Consider the following 19,426-nt stretch of genomic DNA (forward strand, 5'->3'; position numbering starts at 1 on the left):
TCCAAGGCCTATATGCTATCATGACTTTCTATAAAATAGTCCCATTTGCTACATTTAAAAGGGTCTTGCTGATGATAAAGGTTCAAGTTGGACAGACATGGAAACATCTGAAAAGCAACAAACACATGAAGAGAATATGTAAGTGGGGAGCCGAGCCAGGAAAAGTTAAGGCACCCTCTGCCACTCCCCAACATTACCAGTTACTTTCTGTTTTCCGTGGGCATAAATAATATAAGGGAGGAGAGAGAGAGGGAGGGAGGGAGAAAGACTAAACTGAAACATGAAGAGTAATGAATCTAGGTTGCCATTGCCTCTCTTGGGAATCATTGTGGGGAAAGGAAGCTAACAGTAACTCTTGCTATGTGCAGTGTATAGTGACCATGTCCACCGGTCAACATCAGGGTGATATTTACCACCATCGCTGTATCATCTTGACAGGAGAGCTAAATTATAACTCACCTTGAGAGTACGAATCAAAAGGCAGGTGACAGAGGGACATGGAGGTGTTTGCTTCACTGAACATGGGCGCCCAGGAGGGCACTGCCTGGTGGACGGCACAGAAACCTAAGGCCTCCAAGACCTCCAAGATTCACATGAGAAAACAGGTACCAGCTTCGAGTCTTCCCTGCAACAGCCTCGCAATCCATGCTCATGGTCCATCTAGCATCTTTTCATCCTAACCCTAATGATGGCATGGCCACATACTTCCTTTCAGTTACCTTGAAAGCACTCCATTCTTGCAAATGCATTCTAAGACAACAATCCCTTCCTTCCTGTCTGCCGAGCTTCCTTCTGAGGCTGAGACCCCTCCCAATAGGTCCTTAGCAGTGGAGAACAAAATCAATATTTGCTCTTAGTTCTCATTTTGGTTACATCTTTTCTCTATTGCATTTTTTTCTTTCTGTTACTATACAGAGAAATCCAGAATTCCATGAATCCAGTTTTCTCTGTTTTGGACTAAGTCACATCTCTTGGTGTTTACTGTTATTGCATGAAACATACATTTGAAAGTGACAGTTACCTGGAGGAGTCTAATTACACAGAAGCTAGAAGAAACATGATCACTATATTTGGATATTACACCATAAAGCTCTTGGACAACTTTGTGTCATTGATTGAATCCCCAAGTTTCAATTGAAAAGCAAAACCAAGAAGGCTTTTAACACAGCAGTGAAACTGAGAGTCATAGGCAAATGAGCGACCATAAAATATAATTCCTCTGTTGTGCCCTATCAAGTGATAGTCAAGGGCTTTGGCTAAAGTGCTCACGATATTATAATTCACTTCAATATGTTTCTTTCTCTGTGTTAAAGGAAGAAGAAACTACAAACGTCAGCAACAGAGAGAAAACCCAAACAAGGAAGCGGAAGCATGTTTCTTCCTTGTTCAATGAGAAAGGTTAGATAGTATGAATAGTATGAATGACCTTTCCATTCATACACACACGTCAATCATTCATCTCTGGGATGTATGTGAAAATGTCAAATGGCACATTAAGGCTGAGAATAAGGCAGATACTATTCATATTTTGTGTGTGTGTGTGTGTGTGTGTGTGTGTGTGTGTGTGTGTGATGTCTACAAATTTAAGACTCACTTATAAAGCAGAAACTGTATAGGGCCTCACATTTAAAGACTAAATGTGGACTCTGGGCTTTAGAAGTTCATGATTTCAAAGACACAGCCCAGGAACTATGGGGTATTTGCTATCTCCTAGCTTTGGGGATTCAGAAAGTTCATCTGTGTACACAGAGACTAGAGCTCTACTCCTCATGATCATATGCATGGCTGCAACTGGGTCAAGGTGACCAGACTCTGCCATGGGAGTGCTTTGATTAGCAAGTGCAAGCTTAGGCACGGCAGTTCCCAAGGTGAAGATCCCTCAGTGCACTGGTGACTGATGTTCTCATTAGATCCCTCCTGACAAGGATTTGCCAGCAAAAAATTCCACACAGCTGATATTTTTCAAACATAGAAATTAAAACTAGAGATGACTGGCTTCCCAGCAAAGCAGCAGGAAGGGCACTGCCACTTTAGAGAATGAATTCTCTCCCTTTATTAAGATGCATTCACTTATTATGTGTGTGTATATGATCCCACTTGCATGCAGTGGCCATGGAGGCCAGAAGAGAACACCAGATCCCTTGGAACTGGAGTGACAGGCAGCTGCACAGGGAAGCATGTGTCAGGAACTGAACAGTCAGCCCTCTTAAGGGCTGAGAAGTCCCTCCTTCTGCTCACTCCCTTTGACAAAGTCATAAAAGTGAACAAGCTGATTCAGGCACATGATTTTTATGCACTGCACTTTATAGTGAATATATGGGTCCACAGTCATCGTCTGTGAAAAGATCTTTCACCAAAGCAATTCTCAAGCTGCAGTTGACTAAAACGGAAGTTCCTATCTGGGTGCTCATTTGCAGTCTCTGCATCCTTTCCTGTCCCCATGAAGCAATCTTACTTTTGTCTGTCTGTCTGTTTGTCTGTCTCTCTCTCTCTCTCTCTGTGTCTCCCTCTGTCTCTCTGTCTCTCTCTGTCTCTGTCTCTCATGTACACTGCCATGCATGCACACATACACACACTTAAAGCATTGGTCTAATTGGTGGTAGAGAGGGGCATCATCCCTTGCCAGATGCACTGAAATGAATTAAATCCTTTTTATTGAACATGTCCACCATAATGCAAATCCCTTCTGTCTGACCATTAAAGGTCAAATACATTAATGGACCAGGCCCAGAGCTGAAGGCCTTAATTTCAATAAGTAGAATTGAATAATAAGCAGTCTCCTAAGAATGTTCTACAGGACAATTCTGGAGAGGTTTCTATGTAGGAACATGTATTTTACTAAAAACAATGTACATATATACACAGTTATACACACACACACACACACACACACACACACACAAACACAGAGGGGGTGATGAGACCTACCTCTTGCTTAACTACATCATCTAACCAAACACACAAAAAGTTATACATATAACACATCTATGAATTGTCACTCTAAAATAATAAAGGTTGCAGCAATGCTGTTTGTGACATGAACATTGTACCTATGTCCTAAAAGGCAGATAGTATGAGCAGTCAAACTTTTCTTTTGGTCTACCTTGGGGTTTCTCAGTTTTCACACTACTAACATTTCTCTGGGTCATTCTCTGTGGTAAGTGGCTGACCTGTTGCTGTTGGACCACTATCCATGGCTGTTCCCTACCACAAGCAGCTAGCATTCCTGGTCATAACAATGAAAACTGTCCTCAGGTGTTGGCTCATGGCACCTGAGGGGGAGGGAAGTCGGCGCAGGTGAAAGCACAGGTCGGCGGACAGTGTTGATCATCTCCGTTCTGCAATTCAGATGCCATGCAGAATAGCTTTACAATTTCATAGACTAAACACACAAATTATTACACAGACCTGTTCCAGGAACTGTAGTGAAAGTTCAGACTCCCAGACAGCATTCTCAGTGAACCGTGATGTGTGGATTTTATGAGCTTCTTCTTTAGATTTTGACCAATTAATGCATTCATCTGAATGCACACTTAATTAATCTTTGTATTTGTTGTTTTCTTAGACCTTTCACACTTTTAATGAAGCTATTGGTAAAAATGTATTCTTTCTTAGGTAATTACTAACTCCTAGTCACTCAAAACAGGGATTATATTCAGGGTTGGACAGACATGACTAATACAACTCACCCTGCCTTCCTGATATCCTGATGCTGACCACAAGACAGAAGCACTAAGCCAGCCCTGCACAGTGGTGAGCTTCCCAAACTCTTCATTCTCTAAACATCACCACAAACGGTGCACCATCATGGCACCTAGGACATGGCACCTAGTGTCAGTCCAAATGCTAATTTCTAGAATAACCCGGTATTTAATCACATTTGGAAACTCCCTACCCTAGATGTGCAACTCTTCAACAACTGTGATATCTTGTAAGTTTGCCTTCTTTTTCAAGCCCCTGTTTTCATAGGCATGGTCAACATACTAAGTTTCTTCCTTCACGGTGCAGTAGAGCTTGTGGGTTGATTTTACCTACATCATGACAACACTTGAAAGAATAAACATGAGTCTTCACATCTCCTTGGAGCCTAACACGCCTCAAAGCACAAACACTATGAAAGATGTCCCTGCTTATCCCTTACCTACAGTAAACACATTTGGCCATAATCTGCAAGCAGAGTACCCCTGTTGTGTTGTGTTAAAGCTGCTGTATCAAGCTGCCCAAGCAGCCCCATCTGACACTGAGGAGACCCACAGCTAGTGGCTCCTACCTGCTCACTTGCGTGAGCCATGTCCCATGTCACTATGCTCAACACAAGGCCCATTCATGATATTTGGGGGGCTGGGGAGGAGGCAGGATGAGTAAGAGAGCAGTTTTCATTCTGGATTACGTATTTGAGGGTAAAGCTTGCACCCCATGCTGGCATGCAAACTGACAGCAACCGCTGTGCCAGCTCAACTTACGTCAACGTGGGATGGATTCCGTACTATATCTCTACATATCTCTACAGCTCTCCAACACCAGGCCATGTGCATTCAGTTTTCATAGTCACGTGAGAATAATCTTTGATTACTTTGTATAGTGTGTCTGAGTGTATGTGTCGATATTCATGTGTGCATACACATATATTATCTTGAAAGAAAACAATCATGTGTGCACACGCATGAGTTATCTTGAAGGGAAATATTCATGTTAAAGAGGAAAGGGCCCCCTGCCTTCTGGTCTGTCTGCCTCAGAGACGAAGTTCTTACTTGCTGTGACCTACTTCACCTCTCGTTAAAGGAAGACACTTTTGCCACTTTACAAGTAAAGAATGTACTTGCACATGTAGTGATTTTGTGGAAATAATAGCAACACAGCCAATGGGTTGATGTACTGGGGACCTAAAATTGAGTTTCTCTCTCAGCTTCTGAGGAGAGGAAGTGTCTCATGTTATCTAGACTATGAATCAACACAGTCTAACTTCAAGAGAGCTCCATGCTAAGTAGGTTTAACCAAAGAGGCAAGAAGCAATCCTTATTTAAAACTGTGCTAGTGGAGGGGACTAGTCAACATAGACTTGTTTTAATGAATCACAAAAATCAGCAGGAAGGATTTTGTAAGTCTACCCCATCACCCACCCATAGCCCTAAACAGGGCAAAAATAAATAATAATTTTTAAAAACCTACAGTTCTAATGCCAGTCTCAATTAGACAGGTCTTTTAAAATGACTATGATGCCAGTGTATATTGACAGTCAGCAATACCCCAGCATCTCCCACATGCTGCCATGATGAGCCCCTCAGCCTCAGCAATTAGAGTTCATCTGGTCTTTGAATTGCATCTTCTGGATTTGAACCGCAGACACATGATCTGCCAGCATCATCTCCTTGGTGCTGTCCCAGTTGCAAATCCACAGCACGATATAAAATGTTCCCCCAGAACATTTTACTTCTTATTGTTCTCCAAGCCAACATCAAAAGCAAAGTTTTGCTTGGGTTTTTGTTTGTTTCCTATCATGTCAATCCATGACACACTTTGGCCATTCCTTTTAGAAGTCACATAGAAAACCTAGCAAAAAATACCCTACCCGGTCCTTTCTTCTTTTATGGTCCCTAGGAAGTGGGCTGAAGCAATGGTTCCTCGCATGGGTCTAGCTGCATCCTCAGTGCACCAATTTTATGAAGGTACCAGAGTTGGAGAAATTCCTCAGGCATGGCATGGAAGCCTGAGTAGGGCAAGACATTGTCGTAGTAGTGGTGACTAATGGGCTCCTCCTGCATATTCACAGAGAAGGGCCAGAAGCCATAGATGGCCACCTCCTCACAAAGGCCCAAGGCTGCGCTCACCAGAAAGAGTCCTGTAGACAGGCGCTTGGCATGGATCCCCCTACTCTTCCAGAACTTTCCAATGTTCCGCAGAAAGTTAGGGTTAGCAAAAAGCACTGTTTGATTGGCACCAACATCTTTCAGTGTGTAATACACACGGAGAGAGGGCTCTGTTCCCGTCTTCATAGAGAAGGCAGGCATGTAAATAAAACTGTGGTTATAGATCTTCATGTTGTCCACGAACGTCTTTCTGGACCATAGCAGGTTTTGAAACCTATGGGAAATAAAAGGCTCAATTAAACCTTAGAAACACAGATGTATCAAAGTCCTCTCACCCTGTCCTCTGATGGTTGAAGTTCTCAAACAGAACACACATAAAACACACACACACACACACACACACACACACACACACACACACACACATCACTTCACTTGGAACTTCTCATCAGATACCTCGACTCATCAAACAATCCTACCTTGAACTCATTAACATTCCTTAATGAAGCTCCCCTAAACTAACGTCAGCTGTATAGTGTGTTTGTGCCTGGAATGTAAAATGATTTAACATTCATAAATTTGTAAAGATTGCTGGCTCGGGTGTTATCGGTGGCAAAAAGCTACATGTGTAGTCTGATGGGAACAAAACCGGTTTCCTCATCTGAAGATTAAAAAGAATCACTTGTAAGACAATTTTCCCCATCAAAACCCCATGTTCTAGAAGTCTTCAGTTGGCCAGTGCTCTGTGAGACTACCCGGGAAAACTGGGGCCTGTTGCTGCTGTAGCTCCATGCAGAGAGCTGCCCACATCCCTTTCTGGAGAATTCTGCTTGCCTCTGCTCACCCAGGGCTACCTGTGGAGAGAATCTCTGATTCAAATGGATGCAACTAAAATGTATGGAAGACCTCCTATGTGCCAGACGTGAGAGAAATACAATTAATAGCTTGTTTGTGATCTCACTTACCTTTTATTGATCTCACATGTGCATGTACCTATGGGCAGACTGCACATTGTGGGGGTCAGGGGGCCACCTCAGCTGTCAGTCCTCATCTTCCACCTTGACTTTCAAACAGTGTTTCTGGTTCTTGTTGTTTGCCACTGTGTAAGCCAAGCTGGCTGCCCACAAAGCTTCTGGGGATTCTCTTGTCTCTGTCCTGCATCTCACTATGGGAGCTCTGCGATTATGATGCCTGCTGCTGTTCCCAGGTTTATGTGGGTTCTGGAAATTTGAACTCCAGTCCTCATACTTAACTCACCAAGCCATCTTCCCAGGCCAATGACTCATTTTTAAAATTTATTCTCCTCTTATATATTACATCCTGACCACAAATTCCAAATTCTTCCTTCCACCTCTCCCAGCTCCCCCACTCACAGCCTTCCTTCTCCCCCAGATCCACTCCTCCTCTGTTTCCCTTCAGAAAAGAGCAGACCTTCCGGTGATATCAACTGAACATGGCATAACACATCACAATAAGACTAGGCACAGACCCTCATATCAAAATGCCTCATGTTTCAAGTCAAGAAATCTTAAGTCCAGTTAAGGAACCAGAAAAGTGTAACAAATACAACATAATGTTCCAAATGCCACACTTGATAGATCTACCAAGTACCACAGAATGCAGGAGGAAAAAATAAATCAGTAATGATTTAGAAGAAAGAGTGAGGTCAGAGAAAGCTAGAGAATGGATCACACTTCAAGACATCGCGCTAGGGAAACGAGAAGAGAAGAGAAGGTCCTAGGCAGGAGAGCACAAAGTGCTGCACGTTTAGGAAGGCGAGCTGTTCCTGGAACATGGAAGATGGGAGTGGTTCGGACAGTGGCTGGAGATAAGGCATGTTGTAAGATATCTTCCATATCTCTACTATATTGATCTTATTGTCACCCTGTGGTGAGAGGCCCCTCATGCCCCAGTGACTGCCCACAGTGTGTATCACAGCGTCCGGCTGCCAAAGGTTGAGGAGATACACTTAGGAAGTAAGAGGCTAGCAGCTGGGAGACCAGATAAGACACTGCTGATGCACCATAAGTAAAAATGAAAAGAAAGGGGAAGGAGGAGAAGGAGACGGGAGAGGTAGAGAGGGAAGTGAGCAGAGGAGAGCAATGAACTAGTACAGGACTTCTTAAGTCAGTTGTCCTGTCTCAGGTTCTCTGCGGGTGGAGCAGCAGTGTCTATGGGAATGGAGTCATAGCTAGCAGAGGCAAATCAGGCTTACAGATATGTGAGATTCACTGTGAGTACAACAAATCCAAAGCACTGTGACAATCATGATTCTTTATCCGCCAAGAAAGGAAGGGATGCTTCTCAAGCCCAGAGGGATGACCTCTCAGACTCTGCACGTCCTTGACCCAGAAACCACATGAGCCATTTCCTCAGGGCACCATCCAAGGGAGAAGTGATGGTAGTGTCTCCAGGTAGTCACTTACCTTAGGGCAGTGGTTCTCAGCCTTCCTAATGCTTCAACATTTTAACATAGTTCCTCATGTTGTGTTGACTCGACCATAAAATTATTTTCATTGCTGCTTCAGAACTGTAATTTTGCTACTGTTATGAGTCATAATGTAAATATCTGATATGCAGGACATCTGATATGTGATTCCCACAGGCTGAGAACCACTGCTAGAAAGGATTCTAAGGAAACACAGTCAACCATTTTCTAGAGTGGTGCCTTCCTCTGTTGCGTGAATTCCCAAGCTGGATACTGGCTCAGCTCAGCAATTCCATCATGTCTCCTCTTGCCCACCCTAAAATTACAAATCCAACGATGCAGAAACACCACACAAAAGACCTAACTTGTAGGTCCTTGTACTTTGGCTAGAATAACCTACAGAGTTCGCTCGTACCCCACTGTCTGGAGTTCTGGTCCATGGGTGGACTTTTACATCCATCACTCTCTGAGTCTGAAATCACTCACTTAGAAGACACAATGGTTAATCATCATTGCCAATATGAATGCATTTGTATTCAGCATGGAAACACACTTCTGTGTCTATCTATGAAAAGTTTGTGTTTCCAGAAAAGTTTGTGTAAGCAGGGAAGACTCACCCTGAATGTGGGCAACACTAGTCCACGGGCTGGGGCCACTGGCTGAACGCCGATTCCACCACAATGGGGAAACCCTTCCTGAAGCTGCTCATGCCACGTATTTTTTCACAGCAATTAGGAAAAAAGCTGATACAAGGGAACATCTGTGTTTCCTGTCCATCAACGTCTCTTTCTGCATCCCTCACTGCCTCCTCCTCCCCTTTGCACCCCAGGACCAGCTTTGTGCCTCTTCTCAAATGCTCACACTTTGAGGTGGATTTCCCAACTTTAACTTCCCCTTTCCCATCTTTACAGAATCACTCTCTCTGGCTTCTAGACATAGGAACTCCCCCACCAGCTTTATTGACCAGTATTTGGCAGTTCAAAAAATGTCTTTATTCTAAGTATACAATGCAATCTTGGTGCATGGATACATGTGAAATGATTACTGCAATAGTTAGAATTTGATTAAAAAATAGTTCTTCTTGATATACCTACCCTGTGAGTTATATTCTGTCTCTCATCTGACATCAGTATCCTGGGACAGGATCCTTTCACTGTCTTTCTGGTTTACTATGCCGTGGCTCCGTCCCAGCATTCTGCTTCCCTAGGGAACCGATTATCTGTATCCATAGTGGGCTGCACCATCATGGGGAACCACAGGAGATGTCTATAATAGCAGAGCATCTGGTTTTACTCCTATCTCTGAGTTGATTGCTTTAGGAGGGGACAGTCATTTCTCTTTGAGTTTTAACTTTGAAAATGAGCATCATCTTGAATTTACTACAGTCTTAATTTTCTTCATGCTATATGCATATTATATTTTGGGATTTTTAGTTATTCCATTCTTCAAGCAGTAACATTAATTAAGAACTCAGTTCAGAGCCAGTGAGATGGTTCAGCAGGGAAAGATGCCACCACCAAGCCAGACAGCTCGAGTTCAGTTCCCGGAACTCACGCGACTCAAGGCCAGATCAACTCCCACAAGTTGTCCTCCGGCCTCCACATGCACACTGTGGCACATTCACATTCACAGACACACACACACACACACACACACACACACACACACACACACACACACATGCACGCACACAAAGTAGGTAAATAAAATGTAATTTTTAAAAAAGAACTCAATTCAACTCTCTAATTATTTGCTGTCTAGCTGATGTAGTTAATATTTAATGACCAATAGTGTAACAGTGTTGGTTTTGAATTTTACCCATTTGTTTTACAGTTATATTAGCATGACGGAAGAGTAGCATTCCAGCTGCCATCTGGCCCCCGGCCAGTCTCCAGCCTCCACGTGCTCCAGCACACACTTGCTTCACACGTCTAGACTCACTTGTCCATTCACTGCCCCGGTGATGCTCTACAGACCCATGAAAACCCAATCTAAACATTTAAAGCTAACCGCTTCATTCTCTTAACCTTTCAAAGGTCTTCTCTGGCTTCTGTGGTGACTCAAGCCTGGAATCCCAGCACTGAGTGGTCTGAAGGAGGAGGAATACCAGGATCTAGACACTAACCTAGGCTGCATAGTAAGTTCCAGGCCAGCCTGAGCTACAGAATGGGAGATTGTTTCTCAGAAAATACAGCATACGGTGGAAAACTGCGCAGTGGGTACAGGCACTGACTACTGAGCCTGGAAACCAGACTTCAGTCCAGGGAACCATTTGATGGAGGAGAGAACTGCCTGTGGCACATGTACCTCCCTGAGCACCCATAAACAATGAATCCATAAATAAATAAACACAGAACAACAGCAATAATGATTAAAATAGTAAAGGTTGTTGAATTTCTCAGTAAGAATCAATATATCTGTTAAGACTATATACTTACCGAAGACATGAACTAGTCTAATCAACCCTTCACATTTTATAATCTAGCTCAGAAGAGCTGTGTATCATATATTAAAATTAAATGCAGATAAAACCAATAAAGTTTTGCTCATGCCTGTAAGCTGAGTATTCAAGGCTGAGGAAGGAGGGTTGCTTGAATTTGAGGCTAGCTGGAAATACACAGAAAATTCCAGGCCATCCTGGGCTACATATCCAGACCTTGTCTCAAAAGCAAAATAAAACTTTAAAACAGTGAAAATTAAATTTTTATTTAATAAAAATTGAGATATTTGGAAGTTTGAGGAATAAAGTCATGCCTCACAAGAAAATTCCAACATAATTTCCAGATGAGCAAGACAGTGATCAGAAATAGAGATAAAATAATAGAAAAGCACAAGGAAACCTGGGGACTCAGACCCTCAACAGAGGAAAATACTAACCAATCGTTGCTTTGGGGGGGGGGGGTGAAAGGCTATTGCCATGAAAACCAGACGGCTGCCATAGAAAGGACATGACTCTAAAGTATTTACGACAAAGTCGACAAGTGGATGGACACTGGATTCCGACCTGAAGCACTGGCACGGGATGCACCCCAAGCTTCAGTTTGCTGTGGGATGGTCTGTATGTGCTCTGATTGGTCAATAAATGAAACACTGATTGGCCAGTGGCCAGGCAGGAAGTATAGGTGGCACAAGGAGAGAGGAGAATTCTGGGAAATGGAAGGCTGAGTGAGGGAGACACTGCCAGCCACCGCCATGACAAGCAGCATGTGAAGATGCCAGTAAGCCATGAGCCATGTGGCAAGGTGTAGATTTATAGAAATGGATTAATTTAAGATGTAAGAGCTAGATCGCTAGAAGCCTGAGCCATTAGGCCAAACAATTAAAGCAATATAAGTCTCTGTGTTTACTTGGTTGGGTCTGAGAGGCTGTGGGACTGGTAGGTGACAGAGATTTGCCCTGATTGTGCACCAGGCAGGAAAACTCTAGCTACATCAGTTAATGCATATGTTAAAGTATTTGGTTAACAGGTTGCTGGTCATAGGATTACAAACTGAGCAAGATCAAGAAAGAGAAAAGCTCCCTTTCTCTCTCCCTTCAGCAAATCTCCAGGAATGAGAGAAAAGATTGTTTTGAAAAATCCATATCCACACTGAAAGCAAGAAAGGAAGCAGAGTACTGAGGAATAGCACCCCCAGGAGTTGCCAGACTTTTGGGGACCTTCCTCAGTATGAGTTGCCCACAGAAAACAGAAAACCCACTTTAGAAAAACCAAAGCAAGAAACGACGTGTAGAGCAGTGTGTAAAAGGTGGTGGTGTCCTGTGCCCACAGGCAGGAGACGCCAGAGAAGAGGGCACCTGGAACAATCAGCAAGGTTGCCAGTCTCACTGTGGGCGCTAGGGGCACACAAGTGGTCAGACCCTAAAATCCTGCTCTGTCTGTCATCTCTGTGCTTGAGTAAAGAGATATTAGTTCCAGGCAGGTGTGTGCTCAGCCCGAGGGAAACTGGCAACATTCTGTACACACAACATCTGCACAGCCAGCTTACATACCCCAAAGGAGGGATGACATTTACCTTTACCAGCCCAAGAACAAAGATACACGTGCAACTGCATGAATGACCCCCAGGAGCTACACTAAAGAAACCGAGTGTGCCATGTTCTCAACTGGAGCAAAGGCTACCTTTAGCAGGTCCTAAGAACAGAGAGCCAAGACTAGTGATCACTGAGGGAAACCTGGAACAAAAGGAACCAAGATCATCAGAGAAGCAGAAAGAAATGCTTTGAAATCTATATTAGTCTGTTTAAAAATATTCATTGTGATCGTATCCAGAGCAGGGTGCTATAAAAGGAGAATATTTAGGTAATAGGAACTCTTGGCAATTAAACATGTAGTGACAGATGGGTCGGGCAAAGGGGCACTCCAGGCAAAGAGCTGCAAGGGAGCCTCGAAAGCCATCCATCAGATGGTGCTGAGCAAAAGCCCACACTTCCAGGACATTGTCTCAACATCCCTGATTCCATAGCAGGCCAAAGTGTGTGGCAGCCACAAGGGAATTGCCGGGACTCCACAGGAGTCCGTGCTGCGTGTCGAGGGTCTGTAAGACCCAGAGAAAGTTGAAAGTCGAGCAGGATGGAAAAGAGTATGATGGGCCGTTTGCCTAGTGAACTGTCTCAGCTACCAGCGTGGGCACTGGCCTCGATAGGGAGGTCAGCAAAGCACAATGTGCAGGACAAGCTGCTGTGCAGCCGGAGAACAGAGATCAATCTTTATTTTCCCACAAGCAATCAATAGGTACATTAGAAATTTTAAAACTGTAATTAAGCATGCTGCTTTCAAATCAAAGAAGAAAAAAGGTCAGCCAGAGACATTGGAAGGAATTGATTTCTTGAAACATGACTTGAGGGGAGGGGAGGGGAGGGGAGGGGAGGGGAGGGGAGGGGAGGGGAGGGGAGGGGAGGGGAGGGGAGGGGAGGGGAGGGGAGGGGAGGGGAGGGCTGAGGCCAAAGACAGGTGCTTCTCTTTTTAGGCTTTATTGTTTGATTTGATTTTTAAAAACTGTGAACATGCATTATTTTTATAAAATTGAATATTTTATTTTTAAAACCCTGAAAAACTTGTAAAATAATGTGTGTTGATCAAATTCACAAGACCAAAAAGAGTATGTCTATATATGTATTGTACATGTATGTTTATGTGTATACATGTGTGTATTATTTATGTATATGTATGCATGTACATGAGTGCATGTGTGCATCCATGTATACATGCATGTACATGCATTAGACATGTATGTGAATGCATATGTATATGTGTGTACATCCATGAATGTGCATTGCATATATATATATATGTATACACATATAAAATCACAGATATTAAAAATCCATAAGCCTACATAGTGAGTCTTTAGTTTAAAAGTGCAGATTTTTAAAATATAAAATGGAAGCTTTCTAAAAGTGCCTGTACATTTTGTTACAAAAGAGAAATCAATATAATGAAACAATCGCTATACAGAGCACAGTGTCATCAAAATGTATTTAAATGAGAACCCAGCTACACAAAGATATCGGCACTGTGGAAGAGAGTGTCTGTAAATGTCTGTAAGAGGAAGTCTGTCAGTCCAGCAAAGCCAACTGAAGAGATGTGAGCAAGGCCATCTTACGACACAGCAGCAATGGGATAATTTAAAAATAGAATAAAAATATTTAATTTACTATTGTAATACAGTTCCTAAACAACCTGAAACAAACTTAACGAATATGTGATATTTTACAGAGACATTAAAATGGATAGTTAAAGAAAGTCTCCCCAAATATTTGTTGTCTTAGAGTTTCCATTGCTGTGAAGAGACACCATGACCATGGCAACTCTCATAAGGGAAAACATTTAATTTAGGTGGCTTACAGTTCAGAAGTTTTGACCATTATCATCATGGAGGGACATGGTGACATGCAGGAAGACATGGTGCTGGAGAAGGAGCTGAGAGTTCTACATCTTGATCCACAGGCAACAGGAAGTGAACTATCACACTGGGCATGGCTTGAGCATATATGAGATCTCAAAGCTCGACCCCACAATGACACACTTCCTCCAAAAAGGTCATGACCTAGTCCAGCAAGGTCACACCTCCTAATAGTGCTACTCTCTATGGGCCAAACATTCAAACACATGAGTCTATGGGGGCCATACCTATTCAAAGCACCACTCATGTGTAAATTTAACATGGTCTCAACTGAAACACCACTACTATCTTAAAGTGAAATTTGAGAAGAGTCTAAATTTCTCCAGAAAGTGTAAACTAAATCAGTGCTTGTATTCAGGACAACACTGAGTGACGGCATGGTGGTGGGTGGGGCAGGGGTGGGGGAGGCATCTTGTCAGTGCCAAAACTGAGTGTATGACTGTAGTGAACTCCCCACATTTGAGGACTTTGAGGATACATAGAGGAAGCCCCTCTCCACATGTGAGGACTCCCTTTCTGATGAGTGACGTTTCAAACCAGCTTACATGAGACTGACTATCCTGTACATCGTACCACGACCACTGGCTAACCAACAATAAGAACTAAGATAAATGTTTGCCCCACACTGTTCAGAAAATTAAACTTCAGATGGAATGATGGTATCTAAATAAAATCAGAAGAAAACACAATGGAAACATCTGTAAGACCTAGGGACACAAGAAGCATTGTAAAATAAACCATAAAAAGCCAAGTCCATTAAGCAAAGAATTGATAAACACAATTGCTTCCAAAATAAAGACATAGTGGGGGGGGCATAGTTGGTGCACGCCTTTACTCCCAGCCCTTGGGAGGCAGAGGCAGGTGGATCTCTGTGAGCACTAAGCCAGCCTGGATTTGTATTTATTTATAACATTAGGATTTTTATTATTTATAACATTACTGATACTCTGGGATTAAAAAAAATGACACAATTAAATTACAGAAATAGTCAACAAATTTCTGCTTGGGAGGCTGGAGAGATGGCTCAGCAGGTAAGAACATTTGCTGCACATGGGTGAGGACCTAAATTTGCATTCCCAACATTCATGCAAACAAGCTAAGTGTGGTCCCACATGCCTGTGACTCCAGTGATGTCGGGGGACAGGGGCAGAAGGAACGTTGGGGCTTGCTGGCTGCTAGTCTAGCAGAAACACTAGTTTCAGGTTCAGGGAGAGGTCTTGCCTCTGAGGATTAAGCAGAGAGTGAATGAAGGAGACACCTGACCCCTGCATGCACACACAAGCATGTGCCTGTGACCACACATGTGCATATATACCACACATGAACAGCACACTTACACACACCAAGGTCCTTACTTGGGTCATGTTGTTTTATTCAAGTCCTGCTGTAGCTCCATGAAGGGGGACCCGGCCTATTGTTGGGGGTGCTGGGACAGGTGGGAAAGCGTTCTGACTATGACAGATAGCTTCTCACTCAGCTGGGCTCCAAGTTCAGAGAGTTTTCAGTTGTACTGTGAGGTTTTTTTTTTTTTTCTTGTGGGGAAGATACATTCCACTGTCCTGCTGACTGACATCCATTCATTTGTGACCTGAGACTCACCCCCTCACTTTCTCTAGGACCTCATCCACAACATCCTCTATATAGCCTTTATATATCCAGGTTTATTTTCATTGACTCTGGTCCCCATGTGGTCACTTGCTCAAGTCTTTTCTTTCTTTCTTTCTTTTTTTTTTTTTTTTAAATTTTTCGAGACAGGGTTTCTCTGTGTAGCTTTGTGCCTTTCCTGGAACTCACTTGGTAGCCCAGGCTGGCCTCGAACTCACAGAGATCTGCATGGCTCTGCCTCCCGGGTGCTGGGATTGAAGGCATGCGCCACCACCACCCATCGCTCAAGTCTTTTCTAATCAAAAACAAATGAACAAAAACAAAAATCTCCTGTATGAACTGATCAGAAAAAGTTCATGACTGTGGAGAGTTAGAACATTGCAGATTCATTGTCATCTTTTTTTTTTTTTTCCAGCTTCATGTTGGGACTCATGTGTCTCACCTAACATCCTTATAACTATTAAAACCTTCTAAATGTATTCTTAGCAGACCACTCTGCTTCCATCAACACCAAAGCTAAAAATGTCATCAGATAACATCTGAGACCCGGCACTGTCTTCCCGCTCTGTTGTAACCTATCTACCTGTGGTGCCCACAGATATGTTTGGTGAATGCCTTGACTTACGGTGTTCTTTGTTCTGTAGTTGATACCATCTCACATAACCTCTTCTACAGCTGAACTTGTGTGGTGATATTTTGTTTGTGCTCCGACAGATAAAGCTTGCCTGATGATCAGAGTACAGAACTAGCCACTACTTAACCATAGAGGCCAGGCAGTGGTGGCACACACCTTTGATCCCAGTACTTGAGAGGAAGAAACAGCAAGTGATATGGCTGGGCGGAGAAAGGAAGTGGTAAGGAGGGTGGAGATAAGAGCTTGGCACTTTCAGGCTGAGGATTTGGCTGAGGTAAGACAGCTCTCTAGTGGCTGTCTCCTTTACTTCTCTGATCTTTCAGCTCTACCCTGATATCTGACTCTGGATTTATGTGTTCGAGGCCAGCCTGGGCTACCAAGTGAGTTCCAGGAAAGGCGCAAAGCTACACAGAGAAACCTTGTCTCGGAAAAAAAAAAAAAAAAAAAAAGACCAATTAGAATTTGTGCTACAAATTTGTCTTTGTGGACAATCTGAACCTGCATTCCCAGGCCATGGTTGCTCACATGTGCCTCAAGAAGAAACTGTCTCTTTTCTCCTTGGAGGTGAGAGGCACATTTTGCATAACACCTGAAACATAGTCTTTAGGGCTGGGAAAGGTGATAGTTCAACCATTGAATACTTTCTCTTGTAAGCAGGAGAAACTGAGTTTGATCCCCAGGACCTAGATGAATGCTGGGCGTGGTGGCATGGACTAACAACCTTCATGCTTGGGAAGCCAACACAGCCTGGGAAGGTGGAGACAGGTTCCCTAGGCAAGCTGGCTAGCAAGAGTAGCCACATCAGTGAGCTCTAGCTTTGACTGAGAGACCCTGCCTCAAAGAATAAGGTGGAGGAGTGATCAAGGATGATTCCTGACATGGACATTGGACCTTTGCATACATGTGTACCCACATTCATGTGTGTTCACACATGCAAAAACATACATATAGACACACGTGCACACCCACTCCCACACGTGAAAAGTGGAAAAAGAAAAGAACAGAAGGAGTTCTTCAGTAGCTCTTGATCACGTTCAGTGGAGTCCAAGCCCTTCATGATGTAACCCCTGCCTGTGTCTCCAGCCCTTCAGCCAGCAGCAGCTAGCTGTCTTCTGTTCCCCACCACTCTGTACCTAGCCTTTCTCAGACTTCAGCAGGCACTCACTGCTCCTTCTGCCTTCCCTACCCATGATTCCTCGGGACTCTGCACACAGCACCAACTGTGGGGACTCTTCAGGCTTGGGTATCTAACTTTACATTGTCTTACCCCTTGACTTTCAAGGGTCTTATCACTTGGTCATGTGATTATCACCTTTCACTTTCTTGTCCTTGCTGAACTGCTAATGTCCTTTCTCGTGTCTGGTGTCCTCTCAGCTCAGTGTTATGGCTTACAAAGAGCAGGGGTCTAGGAAGCATTTGCTGAATGACTGAGTTCACCAGGCTAAGCACTCTGGCACCACTATCACAACATGCATTTCATTCATTTGAAAGCAGGATACAAGAGAAAGGAAAATGCTTTTCCCTTCTCAGGAATATCACTACAAGAGACATTCTGACTGTCTCCTTGTTCATCAAACATCATTTTCTATCAATGTTTTTTGTTTGTTTGTTTTTTGGCTTTTTGTTGTTGTTGTTCTTTTGTTTTTAATGCAAATATGTCCCCTGCCTGAAACTAGAAAATGAGTATTTAGGTACTAAATGGCAGCCTTACCTACAAGTCCCTCCTTATAAACAGACTATGCTAATTTATCAAGCTCCCTCTCTTATAAACAGATTATGCTAATTTCTGGAAATACCAAACTTTCTAAGAAATCAGGAACTGCTTAGAATAAAAGAATCTTCTCTTCCAGAATGGAGGAAATGGTGCATGCTCTGGTTCTGCCTGTGTATTTTCTTCAGGCTTCTCTCTTTGCTGGACCACAGAGCAGCAGTCATACTTATCTTTCCTCTTGTCCATATGAAATAAAGCCGGAGTAACCCTTAAAAACAGACATTGCTTCACTTTGAGACATACAGTTAAAGGAGGTGTGTTGTGATGGGGGGAATGCCACCATTTTTTCAAAAAAGATTTATTTATTTTATTTTACATGTGTGAGTATTTTACCTGCACACACATCTGTATGTGCACCACATTCATGCCTGGTGCCCATGCGGTGTCAGAGGGGGGCGCCAAATATCCTGGAAATGGAGTTACATTGTTGTGAGCCATTATGTGAGTCAAACGGAGGTCCTCTACCAGAGGTGCTCTGGACCACTGAGTCATCTCGCCAACCCCAATATTATCCCCTAAGTAAAAAGGATGTGTGTGTGTGTTCTGCCGTGTGTGTATCTATATGTTTAACATGCATGGTGCATTCGATGCACGTGACATCTGGCAATGGAGAAGCTACTTCGAGAGGGTAATATGTGCCCCTTCTGCAGGGAAAATGTAACGTACCAGTCACTTCACTTCTTCACATCCCACTGCCTCATCTAATTAAAGAGAGGGGGTGATAAAGCACCTAATTAACAGGACTCCTGTGAGAACAAGGCAAGCTCCCACATATATCATTCCAGAAAGGACACAAAGCATGTGGCTGTACTTTCTCCTCTCCTGGCAAGACTAAGCCATGGGGCTCTGTATCTGCAAGACTCCTACAGAAATGTCACCTTTGAGGAGCCAAGTTAGAACTTAGCAGAGAGTCACTGTTACTCCGCACTTGCTCAGTGGGGTCTGGCTAGCATATATTTTTAGACAAGCATTACCCAACAGAGGCCTCACATTGCATTCTTTTTGTTGGTCCAAACTCAAACACCTGACTTATCTTACAATCTGTCAGAGAATAACCAACAAGGCAGAATAAGTTTGGGGTAACTGAAAGTGGCAGAGTGCATATCATCTATAAGAAATGCATTTTGGAGCTGGAGGGATGGCTCTGTGGTTAAGAATAGCTGTTGTTCTTGAAGAGAACTCAGGTTCAGTTCCCAGAACCCATGTTGGGAGGCTCATTGACTACCTCTCAACGGCCTGTAACGTCACCTCCAGGGAATCTGACACTATATGCCAGCC

General features: G+C 43.4%; 1 protein-coding gene across 1 annotated transcript in view; it reads right to left on the reverse strand.

The window, feature by feature from the left end:
- Window positions 1-5,042: 5,042 nt before the first annotated feature.
- Window positions 5,043-19,426, reverse strand: part of St8sia1 (ST8 alpha-N-acetyl-neuraminide alpha-2,8-sialyltransferase 1) — a 137,688-nt gene continuing 123,304 nt past the window's right edge. The window contains exon 5 of the mRNA XM_059258765.1: window positions 5,043-6,081. Within this exon, the coding sequence (XP_059114748.1) occupies window positions 5,595-6,081 (487 nt within the window). The 3' untranslated portion in view covers window positions 5,043-5,594. The remainder of the gene's footprint in view (window positions 6,082-19,426) is intronic.

The sequence above is a fragment of the Peromyscus eremicus genome, chromosome 3, assembly GCF_949786415.1.
Source record: "Peromyscus eremicus chromosome 3, PerEre_H2_v1, whole genome shotgun sequence".
Taxonomy (NCBI): domain Eukaryota; kingdom Metazoa; phylum Chordata; class Mammalia; order Rodentia; family Cricetidae; genus Peromyscus; species Peromyscus eremicus.